Genomic DNA, 15,556 nt, shown 5'->3' with positions numbered 1-15,556 from the left:
TAGGTAATTTTACATAACAGCTATAATTTATTTATTTTATGATTTAAAAATTTTTAATTATTTATTTGCAAGACAAAAAGATGCTTGCTATGTATCAAGTGGTTACCTGAAAAGGTTTGAATTGCCACTTAAAGATAATGAGTAGACATTCAATAATTTTCTGATAATCTAATGTTACCAGTTACTTCTCTCAAGACCTCTCACATTACTACATCATTGTTCTTACTTAATTATAATCAAAATTATTTTCTTTAGTTATTTACTTGCCTATTATCCCTCTATTAGAACTGAAAGTTCCATGAGAATAGGGACATGGTCTGCCCTGTTCACCACTGTGGCCCCAATGCCTTGGCAATCAATAAAAGGGAGTGAACAAGGGGGAAATGCAAATGATATTATAATTTTTACTGAGTGTTTACATATTCTAAATTATTAAAATGAAAAAAAGGGAAGAATACTAACACTTACATTTACCTCTCATTGCTGAAAAGGTACACTGAAATAATTCCCTTCACTAACAAGCATCTCAGAGAAATCTGTCAATTTTCCTTTCTCCCTGGGAATCATTTTTGTAAGATGACTTTGATACTTACCAACTCATTAAAAAATTTTTTTGGAGACATACATATACTTTTGAATTTTAACCTACCCAAATTCACTTTCTTTTTTGTGAGTCAGAACAATCAAAATGTTCTAAAATGTTTTACCTCAAATACTTTTTCTGAGGGGTGTAGGCAATATAAAAAATTTTTTAAATAGTTTTAGAAGGACTTTCAGGGAAAAATCTCACTGTTCCAACAGATAGGTAATTTAACAGGTGAAAAGAACTGTATTGATTTGGACTTTAACTTAAAATCTGTCATATATTAAACCAGGCCATGTCTCTCTCGATTAAATATAAGAGAATAAAAAATAATTTCACTAAGTCAAGTAATCATGTAAATAAGATAGTTGATCTATTTCTGAAGATACTTTAGAAGTGCCTGAGAAGCATTTTATCTAAGAATACAAAGCACTGGGGGTGGAGGCAAAGATGGTTTGGTAAACTGGTACTAAAGGAAGGAGACGGGGGTGGTACAAGGGAAATTTCAACACTTAGTAATATTTCATTTTAAATATCTGAAACAATATTGACAAAATGTTAAGATGTTCAACCACTTCTAGCCTGAATCAGCCTATTGGTATTCCAACTTAGATTAATGAAAAGAAAAGGGCATAAGTGGTCACCCAGCAAATGTTAATGAAATATTTTCAGATGTGTCTGAAAAAACAATGGTGACAGTCAAGACAAATCAAACCATTAGTAATAATATCATCTTGGCACTATTAACATTTGGGCCTCTCAATTTTGGCACTAGTAATATTTTGGGCTGGATAATTCTTAGTTGTGGGCAACTCTCCTGTGCCTGGTAGGATGCTTAGCTGCATTCCTGGCTTCTACCCACTAGATGCCAGTAGTACTGCTAGGTGTGACAACCCAAAATGTCTCCAGTTAGTGCCAAACGTCCCCTAGGGGATAAAATCACCCTCCATTGAGTACCACTTATCTAAATTGCTGAAATGATGGATTTCACAATTCCCTCCTCTCGAAATCTCTTTTGACTCTAACATTATTAGATAAACATGATTAATACAAAGATAATTTCAACCCCTGGCTTGGGCAGGAGCAAGACAAAGAACAAGAAAGCAGTAGTTTAATAAAAAAGAATGTAATACCACTACATGCCACAACATGGATGAACCTTGAAATCATTATGCTAAGTGAAAGACACTAGGAACAAAGACAACATATTGTATGATTCCATTTTTATGAAATGTCCAGAACAGGTAAATCTATACAGACAGAAAACAGATTAGCAGTTGCCTAAGTCTGGGGTGGTGGTAGTGTGTGTGTGTGTGCGTGTGTGCACATGGTTGGGGGAAATGGGGAGTGACTGATAATGAATACATGGTTTCTTTTGGGGTGATAAAAGTATTCTAAAATTGGTTGTGTTGATGCTTGCCCAACTCTGTAAATATATCAAAAACCATTGACTTGGACACTTTAAATGGGTTAATTGTATAGTATGTGAATTATATGTCAATGAAGCTGCTAAAAAACACAAAAAAACAGTAGTACACAATACAGAATTACATTACATTGATAACTAATTTAAGATTCTGATACAGAAATCCCTTTGCCTTTTATGTCTTTTTTTTCCAAGGAGTCTTACTAAATTAGAAAGGAAGGAAGGAATCCAAAAATGCTGGATAATTTTTTTAAAAAATCTTTTAAAATGAATGATTGAGCTCTAAAGAAAGTAAAAAGATAATCCTCAGTTAAAAGATAAAACAAGAAAAAAAGTGAACCAGGCAAAGGAAGAGAAGAAAGAAGCTGTTTTCCTTGGTCCTTTGGTAGAACTTGAGGAGGGTTGCTGCCCTAAGGATCTGCAATAATGTAGTCCCAGTTAAAACATATATATATATATATACACATGTAAACACATAAATACATGATTTACATACACAAAAACGCATAAAAAGATTGCTTCTAAGTATTGCTTCTAAAATAACATAAGCTGCTTAAAACAAATTAAATTAAAAGTGGTCCTGGGTTGGCTACACAAAAGGAAACAAATCCCTTATGAAGTAATGCATCCTTGGCCCAGACACAAAGGTATTCCCACAAATAAATTCCCCCCCCAAACAAATTGAGCTCACAATTAAAAAACACACATGCACACACATGCGTGCGTGCACACACACACACACACATATCACTGCCACGACTGCCACCACAAGAAATTTTTTAAATTTCTGATGACATAAAGGAAGAAATTAAAAGAATGATTAATAAACAAATTTTGACCAAAAATCAAAACCAAGGGACTGCTTGAAAAATACTGTATCAGCATACTTTTAAATAACTCATAAGTGAAATAAGAAATCATAACAGGAATTAGAAAAGGCAGAGAAACAAGCATTTTAAAAATACAACACACTAAAATTTGTGTGATACAGCTATAGCAGTTCTTAGAGGTATACTGACAGCCTTAAGAATGCTCATATTTTAAACTCTGAAAAATTTGTGCAATTTAAGTGAAAAAAATAAAAAGTACACATTTCAAAGGCATAATTCAAGTAGGCTAACAAAGTATTGCACTACACAAACACTCAGGAAACTGAGAACTGGTTTTAAAAACACATAAAATACAATAATTATTTGTAAAGTTAGATAATTATGTAGTCTTTGTATTTTTAATATTGCATAAGAAATAAACTAGATTATTACTGTTCTATCTCTAGCAAACAGACTGGCACCTGGCATATAATAAGTATTTAGTATACGTTAGGTGACTGATAACAAATAACATAAAAATGTGAATATGTAAGCATTTATCAAAATACTAGAATGAAAAAAAGACCACTTACCTGGTAATAAAATTTTATCTGTCTCACCAAAATAGATAGATTATGAATTCTAAGTGAGGCATCATTGTTGACTTTTTTATTTACTCGCTGACTCTCCGCTTTAGGATTACTGTTAAGAAACAAAAAGAAAAAATACCTTAAACTAAAATTACATTGAAATATATCTATCAACCTATAATACAGAAGTTATTCTTCACTTCACTTGCCAGCACTCCCAAAGGATCGTTTCGTCCTTTGACCACACTCACACTGTCAATCCCCAACGTTGAATCAGTTCAACCGTCTACACCGAGATTGCTCACAGCACTAGGTGAGAAAATAATACAACCAAACTAAGCTAAAACACCAAATAGGAAGGAACAGCTAGTACTAAGCTTGAGCTCTTGCCATAAAGAACTAGAAAACTTGACAAAACATATGAAATAATTGTTTTCAGGGGCTGGCCCCATGGCTGAGTGGTTAAGTTCATGTGCTCCACTTCGGTGGCCCAGGGTTTTGCCGGTTCAGATCCTGGGCATGGACATGGCACCGCTCAGCAGGCCATGCTGAGGCGGCGTCCCACAACCAGAAGGACCTACTGCTAGAATATACAACTGCGTACTGGGGGTTGGGGGTGGTTTGGGAAGAAGAAGAACAACAAACAAGAAGAAGATTGGCAACAGATGTTAACTCAGGTGCCAATCTTTAAAAAAAAATTACTATGGGCCAGCCCAGTGGCATAGCAGCTAAGTTCATGTACCCTGCTTCAGCGGTTCAGATCCCCGGCGCAGACCTACACACTGCTTATTAAGCCATGCTGTGGCAGGCATCCCACATAGAAAATAGAGGAAGATAGGCACAGATGTTAGCTCAGGGCCAATCTTTCTCAAAACAACAACAAAAAACTACTAGACATGTAAAGAAGCAAAAACATGTGATTCATGACCAGGAAAGAAAATGGATACAGTCAACAGAAACAGACCTAGAAATAAAAGAGATCATGGAAATAGAAGGCAAGGACTTTAAAACAGCTATTATAAATATACTAAACAACATAAGGAAAAAATAAACACGTGGAGAGAAATGACAGCTATTAAAAAAAAAACCAAATGGAATTTCTAAAGCTAAAAAATACAATATCTGAACTGAAAAGTTCACTGCATGTATTTAACAGTAGACAGGAAACTGTATAACAAAAGATTAGTAAACTTGAAGACAGAGCGATAAAAAAAAATCCAAAGAAGAGAAAGAAAAAAAAAAGCTGAAATGAATGCAGGAGACTAAGTGACCTAGGGGCAATATCAAACTTAGAGAAAAGTTGCAAGGACAAGTAGAATCTTTTTCCTAAACCACTTAGGAATAAGTTGTTGTCATGATACTCAGTAGTCCCCAAATATTTTTTTTTTTATTAATGTTATGATAGATTACAACCTTGTGAGATTTCAGTTGTACATTTTTGTTAGTCATGTTGTGGGTACACCACTTCCCCCTTTGTGCCCTCCCCCCACTCCCCCTTTTCCCTGGTAACCACCGATCAGATCTCCTTATCAATATACTAACTTCCACCTATGAGTGGAGTCATATAGAGTTCGTCGTTCTCTGACTGGCTTATTTCGCTTAACATAATACCCTCGAGGTCCATCCACGTTGCTGTGAATGGGCCAATTTTGTCTTTTTTTATGGCTGAGTAGTATTCCATTGTGTATATATACCACATCTTCTTTATCCAATCATCAGTTTCTGGGCATGTAGGTTGGTTCCACGTCTTGGCTATTGTAAATAATGCTGTGATGAACATAGGGGTGCAACGGACTCTTGAGATTTCTGATTTCAGGTTCTTAGGATAGATACCCAGTAATGGGATGGCTGGGTCATAGGGTATTTCTATTTTTAACTTTTTGAGAAATCTCCATACTGTTTTCCATAGTGGCTGTACCAGTCTGCATTCCCACAAACAGTGTATGAGGGTTCCTTTTTCTCCACAACCTCTCCAACATTTGTCGCTCTTGGTTTTGGATGTTTTTGCCAATCTAATGGGTGTAAGGTGATATCTTAGTGTAGTTTTGATTTGCATTTCCCTGATGATTAGCGATGATGAACATCTTTTCATGTGTCTATTGGCCATATTCATATCTTCTTTTGAGAAATGTCTGTTCATGTCCTCTGCCCATTTTTTGATCGGGTTGTTTGTTTTTTTGTTGTTAAGCAGTGTGAGTTCTTTGTATATTATGGAGATTAACCCTTTGTCGGATAAGTGGCTTGTAAATATTTTTTCCCAATTAGTGAGCTGTTTTTTTGTTTCAATCCTGTTTTCCCTTGCCTTGAAGAAGCTCTTTAGTCTGATGAAGTCCCATTTGTTTATTCTTTCTATTGTTTCCTTCAACTGAGGAGTTATAGTGTCCGAAAAGATTCTTTTGAAACTGATGTCAAAGAGTGTACTGCCTATATTCTCTTCCAAAAGACTTATTGTCTCAGGCCTAATCTTTAGGTCTTTGATCCATTTTGAGTTTATTTCGGTGTGTGGTGAAAAAGAATGGCCAATTTTCAATCTTTTGCATGTGGCTGTCCAGTTTTCCCAGCACCATTTGTTGAAGAGACTTTCTTTTCTCCATTGTAGGCCCTCTGCTCCTTTGTCAAAGATTAGCTGTCCATAGATGTGTGGTTTTATCTCTGGGCTTTCAATTCTGTTCCATTGATCTGTGGACCTGTTTCTGTACCAGTACCATGCTGTTTTGATCACTGTAGCTTTGTAGTATGTTTTCAAATCGGGGATTGTGATTCTGCCGGCTTTGTTTTTCTTGCTCAGGATTGCTTTAGCAATTTGCGGTCTTTTGTTGCCCCATATGAATTTTAGGATTGTTTGTTCAATTTCTGTGAAGAATGTTCTTGGGATTCTGATTGGGATAGATCATAACCTATTACTAGAATTATCTTGATAACTACTATGGGCTGCCTTTTCATTTTGTTGGTTGTTTCCTTTTTTGTGCAGAAGTTCTTTAGTTTGATGCAATACTATTTGCCTATTTTTGCTTCTGATGCCTGTGCATTTGGGGTCATATCTGTCATTAAGTTCTTCTTAAAAACCACTTTATAATTTTCTTTAAGAAGGCCTTTTATGAGATATATTCTTAAGTGCCTTCTAACTTTTACTGTTAGAGTGAATATAATATTTTAAAAATATATTTGCTAATAGATTATTACTGATATATGAATGCTATCAATTTTTGTGTATTGCTCTCATCTCTAGAAACCATGCTAAACTTTCTTATTCTAATAGATTGGTGCTCTAATTCTAATTCTAATCTGTTGGTGCTCTTGGAGGTCTTCCTGAACATAATTTGTAGTTTTTCCATATTGATAATTAACTATCCCAACACCAATTACAAAAGAGTTTATAATTTCCCACTGATCTCTATGATATATTAGATTCCCATCTTAAGTGTGGGCTTACTTTTGGAGCCTATTCTATCCCATTAACCCATCTGTCTATTCCCGTGTCATTAAAACTCTTTTTAGGGGCCGTCCTGGTGGCACAGCAGTTAAGTGCACACGTTCCGCTCTGGCAGCCCAGGGTTCACCGGTTCAGATCCCAGGTGCAGACATGGCACCGCTTGTCAAGCCATGCTGTGGTAGGCATCCCACATATAAAGTGGAGGCAGATGGGCACGGATGTTAGCTCAGGGCCAGTCTTCCTCAGCAAAAAGAGGAGGAGTGGTGGCAGATGTTAGCTCGGGGCTAATCTTCCTCAAAAAAACCCCACTTTTTTTATATTACTATAGCTTTATTATTATCTTGATTCTATTAGAGCAAGCTCCTCTCTTTTGTTTTGGTTTTCTAAATTGTCCTGGTTAGTCATACATACCGCTCTTTTCTATGAATTCTAGGGTATTTATAAGGTTCTATGAAAAACTTTGTTGAGATTTATTAAGATTTTATTAATAATATTAATTTGATAAAGACTTGGGTTTTTGTTTGTGAAACGGATTTGTTTTCTATTACATTGTCTAACTGATCACTGCTAGTGTATAATAGGAACATTGTAGTTTTTGTAAATTGCACTTATTAACCACCTTTCAAAATTTAATTTACTAAGTTCATTTTCTTGGGTTTTCTAGGTAAAAAAATCATATCATCAGCAAATAGTTTATCTCCTTCTTTCCAATCTTACATCTCATTTCTATTTCTTTACTTACTGTATTACCAAATAATAATGGAGATAAGAGCTGTCTTTATGTTGTTCTCAAATTTAATGGGACTACTTTTAGTGTTTTACCATTAATGCATAACGTTTGCCATAATTTTCTGATGGATACCTCTCCTACAAGTTAAGTTCCCTCCTGTTTCTATTCAGTATCTGAATGGGTGCTGAATTTTATCCAGTTTTTCCTGTACTATCTACTCCCATCTGATTCTTCTCCTTTAATATGTAATGTAGTGAATTATATCATAACTAAATAATCCTCACAATCCTAGTCTATTTACTCCATCAGCCCTCGCCTATTATAACAAGTATTCCCCTTTTTGGGTATACAATTCTTTCATCGGTCTTCTAATACATAACTGGCTATTTTATGCCTCTCACTTTCTCACTAGACTGTAAGCTCCTTGACAGCAGGGACCATATTTTATTCACATTTTTATCTCTAAAAATTAGCATACATCCTAACACAAATGTTGTCTGAACAAATAAAAATAATAAGCAACCTGAGACAAACCATATCACAGTGTTTTAAAAATTGTTGCTTTCTAATTAGAGTTATGAGATGACATTCTCCAAGTTAACAACTCACTTGTTAATCTGGAACAGATACTCCCTACTAAGGTTTGTGTCCCAAAGATCAGTTGAATAAGAGAGTCCTAAACTACAATGTGAGATCTAGAGAACAAGGGAGGATAGTAGTAATGCAGGCCAAATCTGACCTGTGACTGATTTATGCTTAGTGCCATAATGAAATAATGAAGAGCCCAAGGCAAATGAGAGCATAACTGGAAACGCAGGTCTCTGAGGAAAAAGCACAAGTCACAACTAGTTACTTACAAAAACAAGGAGACTATATCACAAAAGTCAGATCATGTGTCATGGCAGACAAAGACAAACAGCAGCATGGTCAGGAAATCATGACGAAAAACCCAGAGAGCTGAACGGAAAATATTGTTTTATATAATCAACTCTGGTATACTTTTTTAGTCAGTGAATTCAATACTCATCGAGTACCTACTGTGGCCATGTTACTTAACATATAAAAGCCTAGCCACGGTATCATTGTGAAGAAAAGTATAGCTGTAATTGGGAGAAGAGAGCAGGAACAACCCTAGTAACATAAATGTTAGGTATATCTACAGTTATGTGAATTTCATTTGCAATCACAGACATTCAGTAAATATCATTCCTTTCTAGCCTTCTTCCATCTTTTTACTTCTATTCTTTTTACTCTATATTCGAATTCTTACATACCTCTCACCCATGACTGTCTCCTATTCATATAGTGAGAACATTTAGCACTAAAAAATACCTTAGAGATTACCTACTTTTACTATAAATCAGAAACTCGCAGTCCAAAGTAGTAATTTGCCTAAGATCTTACAGCTTTTTTCCCTTACTCTCTTTCAACCTTTTCTCTTATAGGATCATTCAGGAAAACTAAGAAAAGACTGATTAAAAAAAGGTTTCAGCAATGCTATATACAAAAACCATGTGTACAATGAATAATTGTTTTTATTGTATTGTTTGAGCACATTCCTAATTTCTGTTTTCACAGTGAATAAACTAATGAAGATTCATTCCCCACCTCAGTTCATTACAGTGATACTTATTATAAACCTAGGTATTTATTTCTGACAGCAAATATTTAAGACAGATTTCAACATTACTACTGAAAGTGTATATAAACTAAAAAAAACTGTACAAATTTATACTGCAAACCCATTTTTACATGACAATATACAATCTGGATTATATCTTGGGATAGATGCATAATATTCTAATAAACATGTGTGACTTCATTCCCACTTTAACAAATTTTATAAAGTAAATATCATCTCTCTCCCTGACAGAGTTGTTACCAAGTTTCTCTGTGTTCTTTAAAGTAATTTTTTGAAATAAAGTTTTAAAGTTTCTTTTTAAATTTTATGTCCAACACTCCTCATATGATATTTTGAAATTTATTCAGTTGCCAGAAAGGCCTTATAGTCTCCTTTGCATAAAGCTCTTCTAAGAATTATCAAGCTATAAGAATTTGGAATTTTGGTCTGCTCAAAATCTTTTAAGAGTTTTTTGTAAAAAAAAAATGTTTATATTAAGTTTTTCCAGCCTTTGAGAAAGACTGCTTGTAACAATAAGCCAATTCTAAACATAAAAACAGGAAACTGTTTAGTTTTTATGTGCTAAAGATATCAGATGAAATTATTTCAGGAATTTGGGAAAAAGAGAAAAATGCAATTTACATAAGCTAGAGAAAGTATTTTTAAAAATTTACAGAAAAGCTCTTTAACACCTAAAATTAACCTCATATTCAACAGGAATCTTAAAGATAGGGGAATGAAAGTTTTCTGCATCCTTTTATAATACTGTAGTGCTTTGTGTTTACAAATGTTTGCTATGATTACATGGGTTTACTACAATCTAGTAAACTCACTAGGAAATCCAACAGAATAGTGGAGTTCCTTAGAACAGGCTGATGCCCCTGGATGTTATATCACAGTCTATCTATAAACTTTCCAGACTTGGAGACCAGAATAACCGCTAAGCACACTAGGCATGGACCTAGAGAGCAATAAACTTGCAATTACAAGGCTTGGGTTTCCCACTTGAAGCATGTCTAATCTGAGTTAGGGTCATACTGACATATGTTAGGATCATGGAAAACAGGCTCTGTCACCCCAAGAATGTGATCTCTTTATGTGAGAGGGACTACCCTCAGGTAAAATTGCCTGAAAAGTCCTAATCTCCACTCCCATGAAAAACAGTTGAATATTTAAGGATAGATGTACTGAAAATTATGCAAACAAGAAAATTAGTAACTTCAGGAAAAATAGTATTTTTTTAAAAAGAAAAATGTAATGATACACTACTTGCCTCTGCAAGAAACAGTATATAGTTATACAAATGTAAATACTGATTACTGATTTAACTAAACTTGTAATAAATATGTTAGGAGGAGAGGGTAAGAAGAAATAGAGATGGGGCATAAAAAAAAGCTAAAATCTCATCTACCATTATCAGGAAGTCAATAGATAATGTCTAAAAGGGATAAATCAAGAAATACTAGGGTAGGCATATTATCACTATATATGGAGCTAAATGACAGAAGAAATTCCTCAAAAAAAGTTAAAAGTTTTTACTCTGGGGAGCAGAATTGAGATGTGGATAAGGTTAGGGCAGGCGATTGCCGTTCTTCATTATGAACCTTTTGGTATTAACTAATCCTTTTAACCATATAAAACATTTTTTAAAGAGGGGAAATATACCCATGAAAAAATTCTGTATCATGCAGCCTGTCCATTCAACACTAGAGATTCAGAGTCATAAGACATGTGTGAGATTATGCATAAACATAAGAAAAATAAAACAATATTAAAAAGTCTCTAAAAAGTATGCATTCTATGTAAAGACAGCACTTCATTCCTGCATGTATTTTAAGGCTTATTTCTTTATACAATAAAAGTCACAGTACAATAATTTAAACAAACTGGGTATAGCATGAACCCAAATTCTCTAAAAGGAAATTGATTATTAAGTATTCTAAATATTCTGCCTTTCCTTCATGTTTAATACTTAAAATGCTAAACAAAGATTAACTCAGAATAGACAGAGTCATAATTAATGACGTCTTGATTAAACTCCTTTTGAAAGCATATCTTTTTTTTTTTTTTAAGTATTTATCTTTGGAAAGCCCTTTTTCTAAAAAAAATGATGAGCTACTGAACGATACACGTGATATGTTAGCAAGTACCTTTCTAATCACACATAGCTATTTCCAAGCCCACATAATCTCAAATCAACCATTTCCTTTTATAAGATGAAAACTGAAAAATGCTTCAGAGGCAAATATCCTAGCAATATAGTTCACATCTGTCCAGCCAGAAGTTAAATGCAACATGGCAGTAAAAAAGTGCCTCAAGCAATTTCACATTTATAAATGACCTACTTATGACAAGATGCATTAATTTCTACAAACAGGAAATAGTATTATCTACCACTATATACGGTAATTTTAAAATTAGGGTAAAAGATGAAGGAAAAGTTAGCAATTCTGCAACACTAGTACTCTAAGATTTGGTCCTTATATAATCAAGGATTATGTCTTTACTTATCCATTAACTAATATCTATGAGAAACAGATATCTGATAGTTTTAATGGCGTTATGCTCTTCTACCCAGACTGCAAACCTGTTATGTATCCTCTTGCACCATCTGTTTAGTGTTGGTGCTTAATAACTACATGTGCTCATGTTTTTCATCATGCCACTAATTTAAAACTAGTTGTATATGAAAGTTTTTCATTTTTGAGATATTTTATATGGAAGCATATAATTACATAACATTATATCACTATGAAACATTTGCAATAACTAAGTTATTTGCATATCTAACTTCAAATGTTCATATATCAGAATGACTGTTTTATGAAAAATAATTAACTGGCTAAATATCATCACCATTTAGGGTTATTTAAATAGTAAGTTTATCTCAGCCTTGAGTATAATCAAGGAAATGAGTAGTTTTAAAAAAACGCATCCCTTCACCTTAATTTCTCCCCCTTCTCACAAACTCAATTACTGTGCATGATGGCCAAAAATAAAATCTAACATTAATATAATCTTTTATATACCTACAGAATATTTTCATGTATATTAACTAATTTAATCTTCACAATGACTGAACAGTCATTCTTAGAGAGGTAAGTGACACATAATTACCACATAGAGATTATCAACACAGCTCCCTTTGTGTACTTTCTCATAATTTAAGATACATTAAGTTACCTCTTCAAAAGTTGAAGAAATATCTACGACGTTCTCTAGTTAGCCCAAGACAGAGCTAGCAGTACAGCATGATATTCACTGGTTTAACAAACAGAACTAATGCTTTGATTTAAAAATTGCAAATGGACACAAAAAATAAAAATCTAATACTATACATACATTTAACTTCGGTTTTATCTGAATTGGATAAAATGATGGAAGATCTACCCTTTACTTCTTAGAATAAGCCAACATGAGCCCTTCAAATACTAGGCTGGCGGTTTTCTAACTTTTTGGTCAGAAGACCCCTTTTCACTCTTAAAAATTATTGAGGACTCCAAAGAGCTTTTGTTTATGAGTTATATCTACCTATATTTACTATATTATAAATTAAAATTAAGAATTAAAAAATAATTTATTAATCCATCTAAAAATGTCAAACTCATTGTATGTTAACACAAAGAGCATTTTTATGATAAATTTTAGTGGGGAGTGACATCCTTTTACAACTTACTAAATCTCTTTAATGTCTGGCTTAACAGAAGATCTGGATTCTTAAATCTGCTTCTGCATTCAATGTGTTGTGATACATTATTTTGCTTGAAGTATATGAAGAAAACTGACTTCTCACAAATATACAATCAGAAAAAGGAAGAGTATTTTAATAGCCTTTTCAGATACTTACTAATATTCTTCTTTGATACCATGAAAATTCAGTAATGTGTACTTTATTTTCAGTTGCAATGTGGAATCTGAAACCATATCGATGAACTTTTCTTACTGTTACACATTAAAATCCATTGGTCTATCTGGCATGTTGAATAGATCTTTTACATATGCATGATTTCTTATCATGCCTTGCTCATTTTGAAAATGTTGGTTCACTGAGTTATAGAGATTTTTCCAAATGTTGTACACTTTATCATTCAATACAAAAGAACAACATTGATTAATATCACCTCCAATCTCATCGGAAATGTCTTTAAGTACTGAGAAGCTACCATGTTCGTGTTTTCTTTAATTCAAATTTTATCAGTGACAACACACACTGTCAGCTGTTTTCCTTGAAACGTCAGGCTCACCTTGTTCATTTTTGAGAAAATGTCTCTTGTCCAATACTCAAGTCCAAATAACTAAAGTTTGCTTATCAGTTGTTCCTTCGAGTAAAAACAGTGTTCTACAACATAGAGACTTGTTCAGCTTACAACTCAAAAAATTCATGAGTACTTTTCCTTAAGATAATCATCACACTTCATTATGCAACAGAAATGTTTTATGCATACTTCCCATTTTGTCCTACAGAATGTTAAAAAGACATGTACTCAAGGGTCAAAACTCAATAAAATAACTTTTACTGCTTCATCAAGGCCATTTTTAAGTGGAACTGGATTTCTTTTAACTGCAAGTACATAGTGTGAAGAATACAATGACTACCAGTATAATTTGGTACCACTCCTTCATTCATGCTAAGGTTTCAGTAGTTTTACCCACCTTTGTTTTTGTACCATCAGTGCTTTCGCAACAGAGGCAAAAAGGTAAATGATATCTTAATAGTATTATGAAAATAATTTTGACCGGACAGACAACCAGACCCCGGGAGTCTGTTGATCTCACTTTGAGAACCACTGTATTAGGCAAATCAATTCCTGTTCTTGGTATGGAGACCTGAGCACTTAATATTACGCTAATCAGCACCTTCATAAAGTAACGCAATCTTCACTTATATGAAAAGTCAATCACATTGCCAGTAACTGAAACAAAGATTGTTTATAGCACCAGTGAACATCACTGATCTGTGATGGAACCTTACCCATTGTCCCTAAACCTTAAGACAGGGTCAGAGAAGTTTGTTTTAATTTGTTTTGATCAGTATTCTAGGGCAGTATCTGCTCCAGATCCAGACAGTCCTAGAGACTCAAGAAATCTCAAACTGAGCTGATGTATACATAGCTATTTTCCTTGATCAGTGACAGACTTAACTACTATCACTTTCACTCCCATACTATCAATTCAATAGAGTAAGGATCCTTAACCTGAAGTCAATAAACTCTCACGGGTAATTTAAATAGTTCACTTAATTAGCAATGCCAGGTATCATTGTCTTTTTTTCGGGGTTTTTTAGGTGAAGAAAATTGGCCTGGAGCTAACATGTGTCACCAGTCTTCCTCGTCTTGCTTGAGGAAGACTGTCCCTGAACTAACACCTGTGCCAATCTTCCTCTATTTTGTATGCGAGATGCTGCCACAGCATGGCTTGATGAGCAGTTTGCAGGGTCTGAGCCTGGGTCTGAACCCATGAACCCCAGGCCACCAAAGCGCCCAAATTTAACCACTACACCACAAGGCCAGCCCCTCATTGTCATTTCTGAGAAGCAATAAAGACCTCCAAAATGAGGAAAAACTTTAAAAAGTATTTTCCAAAGTATAATCTCTTCTAATTAATGAACTAAAACATATAGTCATAGAAACTTACCTCAAGTAAGAAGTTTTTAAATTCAATTAGAAAATCCTTTTTCATCGTCAGTTTCTCTAATACCAAAAAAAAAAGTCCCCATACAAGATAACTCTAAGAATATGAATTCTACTAAGAGCAGAATAAGACTGCCACAATATTGTTTTAATTTGCCCTTTTCAGTGTACCATAAAAGGGCCCCAAAAGATCACAAGCTAACTTCATCATAAGCCCACCAATTAAAGGCAAAATAATAGACGCCTATTAAAAAAGCACTGCTGGGGCCAGCCCCGTGGCCGAGTGGTTAAGTTCACACGCCCCACTTCCACGGCCAGGGGTTTCACTTCCGCGGCCAGGGGTTTCGCCAGTTCCGATCCTGGGCGTGGACTTAGCACTGCTCATCAAGCCCTAGTGAGGTGGTGCCCCACATAGCACAACCAGAAAGACCTACAACTAGAACATACAACTATGTACTGAGGGGCTTTGGGGAGAGGAAGAAAAAAAAAAGATTGGCAACAGATGTTAGCTCAGGTGCCAATCTTTAAAAAGAAAAAAGAATTTTAAAAAAAGCACTGCTATTTGAACAACAGAGGAGGAAAAACAGCCACACATACAAACAAGTGTAGTATTGAAACAGATGTGATGAGCTGAAAACCAAGTCAGAGGGAAGGCACACAAATAGGGAGGTAAGGAATTATTAATAGACAAGGTAAAGAAATCTGCAGCATGGTCTACAAATGGCCCAAGAGAA

At 34.5% G+C, this 15,556-nt stretch overlaps 1 protein-coding gene across 14 annotated transcripts in view; it reads right to left on the bottom strand.

The window, feature by feature from the left end:
* CCDC88A (coiled-coil domain containing 88A) overlaps positions 1–15,556 on the bottom strand; it is a 123,169-nt gene that overhangs the window by 91,705 nt on the left and 15,908 nt on the right. For all 14 annotated transcript variants that reach the window (XM_070235454.1, XM_070235455.1, XM_070235457.1 and 11 more), the window contains exon 3: positions 3,412–3,520. In XM_070235454.1, the coding sequence (XP_070091555.1) occupies positions 3,412–3,520 (109 nt within the window). The remainder of the gene's footprint in view (positions 1–3,411; positions 3,521–15,556) is intronic.

The sequence above is a fragment of the Equus caballus genome, chromosome 15 (assembly GCF_041296265.1).
Source record: "Equus caballus isolate H_3958 breed thoroughbred chromosome 15, TB-T2T, whole genome shotgun sequence".
Taxonomy (NCBI): Eukaryota; Metazoa; Chordata; class Mammalia; order Perissodactyla; family Equidae; genus Equus; species Equus caballus.
Note: the sequence above shows the minus strand (reverse complement) of the source record. Positions and strands in the feature narration are given on the sequence as shown.